A 15466-nucleotide genomic window follows, 5' to 3' on the forward strand; every position below is an offset into this window, starting at 1 on the left:
CAATTACAATTGGCTGTGTTTGATTGCAGGAAAATGAATTCCTGATTTTTCATGTTTGACAATAATATAGAAAAGTAGTCAAAGGAAACTGAATTCTAATCAAACTAAAAAAAGCAACGTTATCAAAGAAAAGTGTTTTCCTTCTGTTAAAGAAAGGAAAACATTTTCCTTTTTTTTCAGCGTCGTTCATTTTTTCATACACAGTCTCCTTTTCGTCAAAATCAATTGGAAGCTGAGCAAAAACAAGAGCATTTTTCTGGAACGAAGCATTTGTCTGGACCAATTAATTTCAGGTATTTTTTTTTCTCTTTATTTCCTTTATGTTTTTATCTTCTTCTTCGTAGATCTGTAAACATAATGGCATAAATTCTTTGATATTCTTGATAAATCTGCTATTGTCATATTTTTTCCATAACATTTCCATAACTCTTCATCTTATCTCGTCACTTTCCACAGTTAAAACTAATCAAGCAACCCAAAAAACACACATTTTTTCCATGACTGTTTTCTTCTCACAATCCGCAGCTCAAAGCATCTAACCAAACAGGGGGGGAATTTCTAACCAAACAGAGAGACAAAACCGGGGGGGAGATAACTGTGAACAGAGAGAGGAAGGCTATACCATAGGGAGTGCCAAACAACTATTAGACAGATAGGTCGCAGGGGGCTGCAAGTCTTGCCCTTCTATTTCTTCCCCTCAAAGAGCATAGCGAAGGTCCTTAGAGAGGCAAAACGGTGGGGTGGGGCGATTTATGTGAACGGTGAGAGGCAAAACAGGGAGGCCCATTTCTGTTAACATTGAGAGGCAAAACATGGGGGGCGATTTTTGTTAACATAGAGAGGCAAAACGGTGGGTTGGGGGGGGCGATCGATTTCTGTGAACAGAGAGAGGCCAAAACGGGGGGGCGATTTCTGTTAACACAGAGAGGCAAAACGGGGGGGAAGATTTCTGTGAACTTTACTGTGAAGCAGCCCCTCCCTGTCCCCGAATCCGGCCACCATATATTTTCTGTCAACCCTTGCTCTTGTTTTTGTCAAGTCACGGCGTTACCAGAGCAAGTAGCCGGGGGAGAGAGGAGGAGAAACCGAGAGTGAGAGGGAACAGGGGAATGGGGGAATGAGAGAAACCGAGAGGGAGAGGGAACAGGGGAATTGGGGAAACTGGAACCGGGAGAGGGGAATTGGAACAGGGGAATTGGGGGAACTGGAACCGAGAGGAGAGGGGAATGAGAGGGCAATGGGAACAAAACAATTGGGGAATGGTAATGGGGAATTATCAAACCGATAGCTGTGAGGGGAATGGGTGGGGAATGGGAGAATGAGATGGGAACAACGAAATTATAACAGAACCCTAATAAACATAAATTTGTGTTTTATTTTGCTTTGATTAATTTATGATTAGTGTTTGATTAAATTTGTTATATATGGATAAATTTGTGTGACTATGCCGGTAATTATATGGATTTCATTTCGCAATGTTTATTGATCGTTGTGAACTTATGAGATGTATAATTTTCAAAACGGTTTTATCATCGAGAAATTGAATGTTATGGTCTTAAATAATATATGTTAAGACCTTGTTTGTTTAGGGAGTCAGATATAATTGCCATAACTATTATACATTGTCCGCTTCTTTCTGCATAATTTATTGTATTCATTGTGTAAGTATTTTATATGCTTTTTTTAATATTTATTTCCCTAAATTTTTAGGTTTTGTTATCAGAAAACTTCACTTTCATTATATGGATAGTAAGATAATTCATGCAGCATATATGGGAGCAGCTGTAACTGTGATAGCTACAGGGGTAGCTATTATTGAACAAGAAAGAAATACAATTTATATACCAAGATAACCACGTATAAATGCAATTGCTCAACGAGAATTCTATATTGACAGCATTTTGAATCGAGGTGATAGGCATTGCGTTGAACAAATTCGTATGAAACCTGTTGTCTTATATAGATTGTGTGATGTTCTCACAAGTCATGACCTATTACGAGCAACTCAAAATGTGTCGATTAGGGAGCAAATAATTGTGTTCTTACAAATTGTAGGCCAAAACCAAAGATTTCGTTTTATTAGTGGTATATACTATAGGTCTGTTGAAACTATCCATCGTTACTTTAGAATTGTTTTAAAAGCAATTCTTAAGTTATACAAACACCTTATTAAAGATCCAGAGGATACAGTTCCAGCTGAGATAATGAATAATCGAAGATTCTATCCTTATTTTAAGGTATGAACTTGATGTTAATGCGTTGTATGCGGAAGTGATGAAAATTGAAGGCTTTGATGAGATCACTCTTGGGGAGGCATTTGATCATTTGGTCCAAAATGAAATGTTGACAAAAGCATTTATGGCAAAAAATGCTAATTTGAGGAAAATTTGGGTTCGGAATTTTGTGAACCAACACTACTACAGGCCTGCTTGCTAAGATGGTTTGACTATGTTTAAAATTTGGGTTCAGACTATGTTTGTTATTTGACAAGTATGTTTACTTGTTTAATTCGGTCTAGCATATTTATGTTTGTAATTTGAACTAATATGTATGTATATAACATCGAAACTTAATATTTATGCATGATTTTGTTTGATGTTAGATATTTATATTTATTTCTTGATGCTTATTCGATATATATTAAAGGGATAATTGCCTTTACTCGTAAAAAAAAATATTTATCAAAAAAACCCATCAAAATATTTTTTGAATCTATTTATCTTTTTAAAAAAACTTCATACCAAAAAAAAAACCCCCAAATATATAACTCTTACCATAAACTAATTTGGCTTTCTTCATATGAAAAAAAAACTTATTTTAAGCTTTTAAAATTGAAAAAAATATTGTAATAGGTTTTACTTAAAAAATATTTCACAAGCTTATTTCTATATAATATGATATGACATATATAGTTATATTTTATAAAATAAGCTATGTATAAATATATATTATAAGAAAAAAAATTCATCTTTATACTTTTTAGATTTCATTCTTTTATTGTAACTGATTAAATTTTTATATTAAATATTTTATATATATTAGATAAACTTGAAAAAAAAATTAATTCATTAATAAATTATTTTCCAGTTTCTTTTCCATAACATAACCAAACACAGGAAAGTATTTTCCAGTTTATTTTCCATAACACTACCAAACATCGGAATTCACTTTCCAAAAGGAAACAACTTTCCTGCAAACAAACGAAGCCTAATTACAATTACAATTATAATTTCAAATTTAAAAAAAATAAAAGATATAGCTTTTTACCGCACACTCACATTTTAATAAAGGTTTGCAGTGAAATAATCATTTACCCTTCTCAAACAAATTCATTAACTTATTTTGAGAGTAATGTAGTCTTTTTTTGTATGTAAGATATTTCATGGAAGCTTTCGTGTACTAAATTAAAATTTCTATACCTCGACTTGTGAAATAAGACTTATATCCTATGATATGTGGCCATTAATATTAGTGGGTAATTTTTTTTATGTCAAATTTAGTTTTTATTCTTTTAATATTTGTTTTTGTTTTGGATTCTTTTTTAAAATTAATTTTTTTTTTTAGTTTGGTCCTTCAATTGCTGAGAATTGGGCTTTGTAGTTTTTTTTGTGCAATGATCTTGATCTCATGACCTGAATTACGAGTATGAAGTGTTAAATCCGAATTGATGTTGGTCTTTTTTCTTTTTTTTTTTTATACTAATTTTTTTTTCAATTTCACCCTTAAATATTAGATTTGTTGAATATTGAGCTTCTTTGTTTTTTTTTAATTTGTTTTCTATAAGGATAACTCGGTCTCATAACTTGGGTTGAAGATTTTTCATGCTAACTTGGTTTTGCTTGGGGTTTTTACATTATGTTATTTTATTTTATTTTATGTCAAATTTTATCCTTATTTTTTTAATTGCCTTTTCTTTTCTTTGGATTCGTTTTTTAGATTAACTTTTTTTCTTTATTTTCATCCTTCAACATTAGATTATTTAAGAATTGAGTTCATAATTTTTTTTCAATGCAGTGTATGAAATACTAATTTAGATTGCCATTGGATTTTTAATATTTTTTTTACATCAATTTTTTTTAATTTTATCTTTCAACAATGAGTTTATTGATGAATCTACTTCTTTATTTTTTTTATTCTGCTTTCTATGAAGATAGCCTTATCTCATGACCTATGTCACATGTTTTCCATGCTAACTTTGATGGACTCTAGGCTTTTACATCGTTTTATTTCATTTTATTTTTTTATTAAATTTAGTTTTCATTCTTTTAATTGCCTTTTGTTTTTTCTTTGGATCCTTTTTTCAAAATTAATTTTGTTTTTTTGAATTTCATCATTTAACTTTGAATTGTTGATAATTGGACTTCATAATTTTGTTATATATGATAATTTCAGTCTCATAACTTAGATTATAGATACGAACTTTAACCCAAATTGAAATTTATGCATTTAATGTCATTGTTTTTTTTATCATATAATTAAATTAAATCTTATTGTATCTAGTAAGGTCTTTGACTCTAGTCACTAAATTTTTTTTATTCTTTAAAACATCTTATTTATGCTTGAAGATTGTTTTTTAAGTTAAAAAAATAAATCAACTTGGTATATAGCAAAGCACGAGCCATCTATTTAATTTTTTCAATAATTTAAATTTTATTGATAAAAATTAAAAAACCTATTATTATGTTGTACTACCTAATAGTACAACTATGGATGTTAAGTTCATCTTATTTGTCAAATACTTGGTGTCAATTTAACCCGCTCAAATAATTTTTTATTATTATTTGGTTGTATTAAAGATTCATGAGGATTCATTCAACCATCATATAACTTTATCTCCTTTCTCTTTTAACTTATTTTTTAAAATTAATTTTGAGGGTTATAATTTTATTTTTTTAATAAATGCATAAATTTTAATCTTATAGTTTATAAAACATTTAAATTGTTTTATATATGGATTAAAAAAAATTCAAAATTTATTTTATGATTTTATAATTAATGGATGAAGATCTAATTCATTTTTAATCTTAAAAATATATTTTCTTTTAAATTGATTAAAATAAAAAAATCTACTTCGGGTTGGGTATCTTATAAATTTACCTAATATAAAAAGTCTATAATGTGATCCAATCAAATTGAATATACTATTTTAAATTTGACTTTACTCGATAAGTTAATTTGTGACCTAAGGTATATATGGAGCTGATTGTCAATAAAAATAGAGGGAGAATTGACTTGGTGTGATCTAGGACCAAGTCAGCCCGTGGAAAACCTAGTCAAAATTCATTGAATTTTTTTCTTTTTAATTTTTTTTTTAAATAATATTTTTTTTAAAATAAAAAAATTTAAATTAATCTAAATTAACCAATTTTATTTCTGATCCAAGACTTCTCTGGATCGACCTGAATTGGGTTGAAACAGTATGATTGAATACAAAAGCAAATGATAAATTTAGATATCGTGAATTGAAAACGAAGGGAACAAAATCCAACTGGGATATTGGGCCCTCTCTCTTTTCCTAGGCCCTAAGAATACCCGTTTTAATAAAAGCTGGGCTATTTACAAAACCAAATGGGGCCCAACCCAATCACTCCATCAACAAAACAGAAACCCCGTCCTCATCCTCACAGTTCTTCTTCTCCAAGCTTCCTCGATCAACCCCTTCAAAACCCAGCTGCTGCTGCCATCAAGATCTTCTTTTTTCTTCTTCAAACGCTCACTCTCCTTCAATAAATGGCGAAAGACACAATGCCACGTCCATGGTTTCTCGATTTAGTACCTCTCATGGTTGTTCTCCTCGCCGTAGCCCATGTTCTTGCTTTGGTAACTAACTAACACTCTCTCTATCACTTAAATTTCTTTCTATGGTGGCTTGATCTCTGGTTATTTTTAATGGGGTGTGATTTTTTTTGTTAGGCTTATTGGATTTACAGATTAGCCACTGAGAAACAGCCCCAGAGAAATAAGAGACATTGAGGAGGTTTAAAAACAAGGTTAGTAACTTGTTGCTGATTATGAGATTGGAGGTTAGTTTACTAGGGTTACTGGTTTTGTTAATTTCTTGGTTTTAGAATCCTTAAGACTCTTTTTTTTAGGTGATGGTTACCTGTTTAGGGCTAATTTCTTTACTTTATGCCTTGGATTATAAAAATGGATTCCGGTATCGTTATTGTCTTGTTCCTTGTTTGTTGTCTACTGGGATTTGGATTTGCAATGTGGAAATGATGTGTTGCTATGTGTGAAAGTGAACATGTGTTTGCTGGCCTGGGCCGATGTGTAATGTTAAATTCTGATTTGTGTGGAGAAGCTGGATTTTTTTTGGTCAGTCTGAATTCACAATGGAAAACACATTTTTGTGCTTGTTTTATGGCGATGAATAACTAAAAATACATTCATTGTATGTTTAACGGTTTAAACTTTTGATTTGCAGAAATGTGGTGTGGATTCTTGTTTATGACATGTATTTGAATATATGTTAGTTGTTTTCTAAAGGTATGTGCTTTTTTAAACTGGTTCTTTTGGAAATGAATTCTTATTCTTTTCTTTTTCAATTTGCTGTAGATTTTTTTAAAAAAAGTTGTTATTGGAGGTTGATATTAGCAACCGACAATTATTTTTCCTAGTAAAGAGATGCCAGATTGCTATGATGTTTGCAAATAATGGTAAAATAGCATTCTCTTATTTAAAACAGTGATGAATTTTCGTTGTTTTAATTCAGAACTGCATGCAAGCCAAACTGGTAGGAAAGTTGAGTTGTGGTTTCCTGTAGCCACTTTTTATCAGGCAATCCACTGTGGGTATGTTGGAGTTCGTATATATTTTCTAGAAGAATACACAGCTACTAGGTGCTTAGGTTGGTTTTCAATTGGAATGTCAACCATGAGGCATATGGATGTGTCAAATGTACCTCCAAATGTAAGTCTGATGGTGCTTATCAATGGGTGCAGAATCAGCGGTGTTCGGCAAAATTGATGTTTCCAAATGTAAAAAGTAGATGTTCTATTTTCCATGTGCGGATTTTTTGATGGCAAGAATGAGTGTTTAAGTTTATGATGAGATAATTCGTTTGGATATCATATATGGGTAGACATGAGTGGAATGTGATATTTTTTACCTAAATATGGGACTCGCTGACTTGCAAACTTCCATCATTTAGAGTCCTAGCCATGGCTGTAGAAGATCATAGACAGAACATGCTTGTTTGGTTTGATTTACTTATGTACTTTGGAGACAGGGGAGCTGTTGTCAAAAGTGGATGTGGGTTATGTACTGATTAACCTCATGATAATCAGTGGTCCTTGTTGCTGGACCCTTGTTTGTCAGTCAGTTCTGTGACTGCTATAAGGTCTTGCGAGGAAAACCATTACAGTAAAGGATTGATAATTTCTTCTTTGAACTTGTGCAGAAGTCTTTTTGTTGGTCTTATAAATTTTGGTGCAAGATATCACTTGCTTCTTTCTTTGGAATGGAAATGAGTTTCTGGTTTTTGCGCCTCATATGCATCCATTATAAAGGGGCTAACCATTTTTTTTTTTTTTGCAGGTATTTGTTTTTAAAATGCAGAATACGATTTCTTCCAGCATCAAATACAAGCTCGTGATGGGCTGCATTTGGCTACCACATAGACTTTGTGCTTTTGTATATCGAAAGTGCTACATATTCCTTGACTTTAGGGTTGGTACTTCATATGACATTGTTAAGTGCCCAGTTTTTGGTTGTGATGTCTTAACCATCAGATTCCTTGATAACTGTTTGCGTGATGTTGAATCATGCATTCCCTATTGCTTACCTTTGTTTGAGTACATGGTCATCTTTATTGATACAGGTACTCAAATCCTGCTGTTAACTGAACAAATGGTTAAATTTGAAGTCTTCAGCTGTTGTAAAGAGAGATTTCTGCATGTTCATTGCTTAGCAACCATTATCTATTATTCCAGCATGAATTAGGAAGATGTGAATGTGTTTACACAGTGATCATCTATTAATTGATTTATTGTGAGATTTTTTATTGATCGTCTACGGTTTTTTTTCCCCATCTCATCATAAGTTCATTTGATTAGTTTTGAAAGTGATTGGAATTCAATCGGTTGGTGTTAGGTGCTCTATTGCTCAATTTAAACCTTAACAGCTATCAGAGTTCGGTCATCAAATCTATCATCTATTTTACCTTCATTTTTTCTTTTTCTTTTTTGTTGCTCAAATCAATTTCCTTGTGGACAGGCATAGTTTATTAACATGTTGAATTGAGTTTGTTTTATGAATGGATCGAAAATCCCATTGATTTCTGTTGAATAGAATTCAATTCGCAGTATTAGCTCATGTTTTGGACCTTATCATAATGAATTCACATCATTTTGTGGATTATGGATCATGGTCTGCTCTCATATCCCAAAGAAGAAGAAGACGACGACGAAGACGCCTCAAGGGTGGTCCACGATTTCAGCTGTAAAAAGCGTAGGCATTAGGCGGGCAACTAAGAAGTCCCATCTTTGCATTGTGTGCTTCTTTGATGTTCACAAAGCTAGGTATTAGGGAAGTAAATCCATCGAGGCTGAAAAAGATCAACAATGGCTGCTTCCAAGTTGAGTCTCCATGCCCTTTTTAGGCAGATTTCCTTCAACAATTAAGCACTGGACTGGCTTTATCAAGGCGGCCTTCGGTTTTTTCAGTAATCAATAACGCAATGGGGTATAATTCTCTCTTTTCCTTATAGGATTAGGTGCCTTGTCTTTTAAAAACAGCACTGACAACCTGTTTATGCCCCTTCGGAGCTGGTTCATGTGGTAATAAGATTCATTACAGCATGCAGATCATCACTTTTATAAATAATTCGATTAATTTGCTCATCGTTGTTTAGAACCGAAAGGGAAGAAACGATTACTTTTCTCATAAGCTTAGTGATGAGTGAGTCAGCCTCGCAAGTGTAGGTGACCTCATTTTGCCACAAGATCAGTCGATTATAATCCTCAATGGGTGGCTAGGTTTAAACCTGAGTTATTTTATCTCACTGAATGAAAGGAGGACCATGCACTAAAGTAATGCTTGGAACCGAAAGTAGGATTCCTTCATTAAATCAAGAAAGAAGGGAAAACTCAGCTTGAAGAAGAAGGAAAATGAAACTATAAAGAAATAGAGCCTCTTTAGTAGAAACTTAACCCTAAAGGCAGTTCGTAATATACTATAGCTTAATTCCTCTAGAGGCATGCTTGCCTTCCTCTACGAACATTTATAACACGCCCCAGATCATAATGAATTGAATCATCAAAGTATTATTATTGGTAAGGTGCATGTCAACACCTGTTACCGAATCTTACAAAATCACGAGAAAACTTCACACAAAAATAGATTTCTTCTGGGTCTTGTAAGAACTAGTCTCTTGTTGGAGCAGAGGACTTTCAATGCTTTAATAAATGTGCAAGGAGAAAATAATGTATAGAAAAAATAAAAAGAATCATGGAGAATATGAATTTGTTGTGTATATTTGAAAGGCTGTGTGTAGTGCTGACTTTGTATGCTCGAAGATGGGATTGTTTGTGTCCTGGCTGTGAATGATCTGGCTTTGTATGGCCTGGTTAGAATTTCCTTCTCCTCACCCAACCCTTCAATTGTCTTAATGGAGAATGAGACAAATCATCGGCGAAAATCTTGGTATTTGTCTCGTTTGTCAAGATGTTTGAGCGGAAATTCTAAACATTTGTAGCTAGTAGTGTTGGAGAGTGAGATGATGGTTATTTTTTAAAATATTTTTTATTTAAAAATATATTAAAATATTTTTTAATTTAAAAAAATTATTTTTAATATTAATATATCGAAATAATCTGAAAAAATAAAAAAAAAATAATTTAAAGTAAAAAAGTAAAAAAAAAAAAAAATTTTAACAAACATATCTCAACTAAAAAAGATTTCCGGCCTTTAGGACAAAATATATATATATATAAAAAAACCATCTTAGGGAAGAAGACGAGCATTAAAAGAAGAAATAAAACGTTCAAGGATGGGTGCGGTGCCCAAGACACCTCGCTAACTACGTTGTTGTTTTTAAGATTGGCACATGGTGCCTTGAAGTCAAGCCATGTTAATTAATAATAATCTTTTGTTTCTCGAATTTTGTGATTTTATGCATGCTTTACTCTCTGCTCTGCAGACCTCTATAATTTATTAATTTACTTTTAAATACATAATGCAAAATAAAAATAAAAAATAAAAATAATGCGTTTTTTCCAAGACCAATTCGTTATTAAACATGTGATTTACTGTTCAAGTTTATGTGAAATATTACATAAACTAAACAAAAACATAGCCATCAAGTTTTTGGGATCGATCAGAAAGGGAGAAAGAGGGTTCAGATCTTAACGTGGATTATAGAGATAGATTTCTTCTAGTAATCTATATTTTGTAAGGTGAATAGTAATTGGTTTCGATTGACTTTTTTTTTTCTCATTAATTTAAATTTTATGCTAACCCTTGCGGGAAAAAAAAATTGTGTCATGTAAGTTTGTGTTTCATTAATTTTAGTTTTTATTTTTTTAATTGTTATTTATTTTTTTATGTTTTTTTAAAGTTTATTTTGTTTTTAATTTTATCTTTTAATATTTTAATTTATTTATTTTTTGTTTACAATTTTGTTGTCATTTTTGTTGTAATTTTTTTGTCTTTTTTTGATTTATTTTGTTTTTTCAATTTTGCCATTGAATATTTTATTTCATTTAATTTTTGAATTTGATCCTATTTTTTTATTGCTATATTTTTTTTTTGTTTTTTATCATTTTCTTGATTTTTTTTGTTTTTCAATTTAGTTCATCATTATTTTTTTTCATTTAGTTTTTATTTCAGGTTAGGTCCTAATTATTTTGATTTTTATTTGTTTTGTTTTTTTTTGTTTTGAATGAATAGGAATTTTGTTCATGTTTGTCTTCTCTTGAGTGATCTCGGTTTCATGACTCGAGTCATAAGTTTTAATAAAGATTAACTTTATTTAACTTTGATTTTTTATATGGTTTTATAATTAATATTTATTTTCAATCTTATTATTTGATATTGGATTATTGAACTTTGAATTTTGAATTTTGTGATTTTTTTGTGGAGTTATCTTGATCCTAGATTGCGAGTTAATCAAGTCCATTTGGATTAACTCAAGTTTTTTTATATATTTTTAAAAAATTAATTGATTTTTTTCAGTCGTTGTATATTTGTTTTGATGGTGATTGAGCTTTGAATTTCTTTCATTTTTTTTTTATCTCATTCACATTCAACTTTTTCTTTATTATTAAATAAGATTGTTAAGATCTTTTAAAAATATTTATTGGGTCTTTTTTATTATATGTATAAGCATTTATTTATTTATTTTAAATAGTTATTATATTTTTTTGGATTTTTCCTTTTTATCATTAACTTTTTTAAAATTATATTATTAAATTAATAAAAATTATTGAAACGATATGAATCCCAGATTTTTCCTACTTCTTTAAAAATATTATTATCACGTAGGCATACTATACTTTTATTGCATTATGATCCGAATCTAGCGTCTTGTGGGCCCCTTCTGAACTAAAGGATAGAAAGTGAAAACAATAATGAATTTTGTCAATGGGCAAGCAGTGAGCAGTAATTCCACGTGTTGGCACAAACTTCCATGGTGACTCTGTTTGGGTCAAAGATGAGTGACGCTAATAAGTTCTTCGTTAATGCCCTCTGACTCCATATTCTACCACGTGTCGCTATCTTGAACGCTAATATCGATGAAAAAGTGCTGGTACTTCATCAAAGTTAACGTCCCATTTTCCACGCGTCTCTCTCATTTCTTAAAACCTCTTGTTCTTGTTGAAAATTACACAATTGCCCTTTCTTCTTCTTCTTTTCAAGATTCGGGGCCCTACTTTTCGACCCCTTGCATTGTCGGATCAATTGAGTAACGTATCAATTAAGTTTAATTAAATTAATGTTTTTTTTTAAATTTAAATTGAGAATTTAAATAAAAAAATAATTTAAAAAACATTAATTTCACAAATTTTTAGTTAAAAATAAACGACAACCACATTATAAATCCGGAAAAATCTGATAAAAAAATTAATTTCACATTTGTTTTAGCTGAAATGAATTCCTGAAATTTAAGTCAAAGATGATAATATAGGATCAACCTAATTACTAATTATCACATAAGCCAACACTACAAGGACTATTGTTGCCTTCTTGAAGTTTAAGGCTAATTGAATAAAAAAGGATATGATAATTAATTAAAAAGATAAAGGAACAGAAGTGTGACGCCAGGCTGTTCTTTGATATGCATGGATGCTGATTTATATCCCTTTCCGCACTGATTATCTCAAATATTCAAATACTTTGAATTTTCCATTCCCAATTTTTTGTTCTTAAAGCAAAAAACAAAAGAAAGTATCGTATGCACAAACGTGGGGAGATAATATTCACGTTTCCTAGTTTATTGAATTCATTTTACAGGTGAAAATGAAATAATGGGAGGTATTAATCATATTCATATTCAAGTGTGTGTTTGAGATTGTGATAGCAGTTGTAGTTTAAAGTATTTTTTGTTTAGAAATATATTAAAATAATATTTTTTTTAAAAAAAAATTATTTTTGATATCAACACATTAAAACAACTAAAAATTTAAAAAAAATTAAATTTTAAAAAAAGAGTTTACATTGTGTTCCTAAACAACACGAGAACATTAATATATTTCATGATTTTAATCAATGTTACTAAATGTAGCTTAATATTATAGGTAACTCGAAATTGGATTGATCTAGAATCTAGCCTGGATCAAGTTAAGAAAACAGATGAGAAAGTTAACTCATTCGAATTTAAAAAACTCGGATCCGATCAAAATTCAATTTAATTTTTTTAAAATTTTTATTTTTATTTTTTAAATTAAAATAATATTATTTCAATTGATTTAAATTAATCCACACAATTAATAATCTTGGCCGTGAATAAGGTCGTAATAATAGCTTTGTTCTCATGTTTTTTTAATTACTATAAAATGGGTATTTATTTGTAAGCATGTACTAAGAAGCAAATAGAAATAGGCAAATAAATGTTTCCCATTCACGAATCTTTCATTAATCATCATGGGATGCATATAATAAAATTTATATGCCCATGCTAAATATAATATTAATTAAGAATAAATTTAGAAAATTATTTTGATGCCTCAGAGATTTTTTATATATAACTAGAATATAAACCTCATATTAAATTATAAAATAAAAAATTAGTTTGATCATCAGGAAATATACTTATTAGAAGAGATAACCATGAACCGTAAACCTTGAACAATGCTAATTTTATTTTTTTTAAAGAATGTAAGGATACCGAGTAAGAATAATAATAAAAAACATTTAAACATTTCAAAGTGTATTATGATGTATACAGTCAATTATGCATGCAAATGGGTAATTCAATGAATCAATCGCATGAATAACCCTTAAATAAATATTTTGTCTTGTGCTAGTGAAATGACTACCTAAAATATTTTCCTGTCTTTTCCTTCTTTCTTACTTTTCCATTCACTTTGTAATATAAATTCATTGCATATAAATAAAAGTATAGTTTTTAATTAAATCTTGTCTTACCTAATGGATTTACTTGGAAAATTTGGGATTTAGAATCTAACCTAGGTCAAAATCAAATAAGATATTGATGCAGCGAAACATACTTCACCCATTTCAAATCTAATTACATTAATAATTAATAAAAAAAATAATATTATTTTAATAAAAATAATTATAACTTGTAAAATCACTCTAATTATAAAAAAATGTTTTTTGAAAATAACATTCACAAAATAAAAAATTATTTTGAAAAGAAAACACTATCCTTTTTCTTAAAAGAAAAATAACATATCTTAACGAGTTGTGCTATTAGAAACAACATAGTCCGATCTATTCCCGACTCAAAAGTTTTTTTTTAAAAAAAAGAAATATACAATTTTTTTTTAAAATCTTTAATTTTATCATTAATTAAAATTAATAATTTACCAAATAAATATGAACCCAAATTTCATTCCTATATATCCTTCCTAAATAAAATTATCTCCTCATACGTTAATAATGTACCAAATAAAAAGATCTCTTTTATCTATTTTTAATCTTAATATTTATCTATTTTTAACCGATTATTTACTAGAAAAACATAAACCCAAATGACATCCTTACCTTTTTCTAAACAAAATTATTATCTTATACATTAATGATATACCAGAAATAAAAAATATTAACTGATTCACTAACATGATTTATTCCTGGACTTTATTTATAATTATTAATTAACCTACTAATTTAAAATATCTCATTAAAATTTTAATTAACTACAACTAACCTATTAAAGAATCCTATTGAATTTTAATTTAACTATAATTAATTATAATAATTACTAACTAACCTAATAGGTTAAATAACCCTATTAAAATTTTAAGAAATTATTATTGAAACTAGAATAAAGTCAATAAAATATATATTTTAATTTCTAGATGATAAGTATTATTTTAAATTTTAAATTAAACTTAAAAATAAAAAAAATATTCTTAAAAAATTACTGATTGCACTATTTTTAACAACACAACTCATTAAATATACTATTTAAAAAAAAATACTTTTTAAATGTGTGTTACTTTTTCTAAACTTTATTTATTTTTTAGTTGCTATTTGGAAAAAAGAAATCAACAACTATATATAAAAAAGCATCGTACCTTACAATTTTGATGATGAAAACTCCGAAATAATTTGTGGTTGTCAGTAGTCAGTAAATCACATGTCAGCAAATTGAATTACTTTTCGAAATCTGATGATAATGAATGCTTCGTCGACATAATACATCGACAGAGATGCAGTGTTTCTGGCGTGGAGTCATTTATTTTTATTTTATTAAATTTTTTTTTTAGGGAGGGAATCTCGCTAGAACCCAAGTGTGATAAAACAATAGCACAATTAAATTGATGCATTTGGTCCTTTTATTCTTACTTCGTTTTTATTATGGTCCTTTCACTATTTCTTAACCTAACACCATCTCCTTACTTCTTCTTCTTCTTAACAAGTGTTCCATCGTGAAGGTCCACTTCACTAAAAAAAAAAAAATGTAAAAATTACAATAATAAATTTGATTATAAAAAAAAATTAAAAACTTTCATGAAATGCTCTTAAAAATAATTTAAAAAATAATAAGAAAACACAACAATAAACAGGCACTAAGAGTATTAGAATGACTAGCAAATTTCATATTTAGGCTTAAAAACACTATTTAGATCTAAATGATATTTATTTGTATTTCAATTTCAAGGATATATACTTGTATTTTTCATGCTTGTCTCATACTTGTTGATAAAAATTTGAAATTATTAGTATGAGTATGCTACAGATGAGATGGATTCTATCGACATCCAAACCTTACTATATATACACAAAAAAATATAATTTTTTTTTAAAAAAGCTAATTATCAAAATCAAACCGATCACC

General features: G+C 29.3%; 1 protein-coding gene across 3 annotated transcripts; it reads left to right on the forward strand.

The window, feature by feature from the left end:
• Nucleotides 1-5584: 5584 nt before the first annotated feature.
• LOC18107519 (uncharacterized) lies at nucleotides 5585-7898 on the forward strand. Of its 3 annotated transcripts, XR_008057997.1 has the most exons (4): nucleotides 5586-5820; nucleotides 5914-5990; nucleotides 6428-6489; nucleotides 7540-7898. XR_008057997.1 is itself a non-coding variant. In XM_052448867.1 (3 exons), the coding sequence occupies exons 1-2, from the start codon at nucleotides 5731-5733 to the stop codon at nucleotides 5971-5973; spliced, it is 150 nt and encodes a 49-aa protein (XP_052304827.1). In that variant the 5' UTR covers nucleotides 5597-5730; the 3' UTR covers nucleotides 5974-5990; nucleotides 7540-7898. The 3 variants fall into 3 exon arrangements, 1 of the variants encoding a protein (XP_052304827.1); XR_008057998.1 differs by lacking the exon at nucleotides 6428-6489 and having other exon boundaries at nucleotides 5585-5820; nucleotides 5914-6023; XM_052448867.1 differs by lacking the exon at nucleotides 6428-6489 and having other exon boundaries at nucleotides 5597-5820.
• The last annotated feature ends 7568 nt before the right edge of the window (nucleotides 7899-15466 follow it).

This window comes from Populus trichocarpa, chromosome 18 (assembly GCF_000002775.5).
Source record: "Populus trichocarpa isolate Nisqually-1 chromosome 18, P.trichocarpa_v4.1, whole genome shotgun sequence".
Taxonomy (NCBI): domain Eukaryota; kingdom Viridiplantae; phylum Streptophyta; class Magnoliopsida; order Malpighiales; family Salicaceae; genus Populus; species Populus trichocarpa.

Bases quoted from the DNA above. Each gene is read 5' to 3' on its own strand.
- LOC18107519 (XM_052448867.1), top strand. From the start codon at position 5,731: ATGGCGAAAGACACAATGCCACGTCCATGGTTTCTCGATTTAGTACCT. The intron at 5,821-5,913 runs GTAACTAACTAA...TTTTTTTGTTAG, and splicing joins TAGCCCATGTTCTTGCTTTG to GCTTATTGGATTTACAGATT.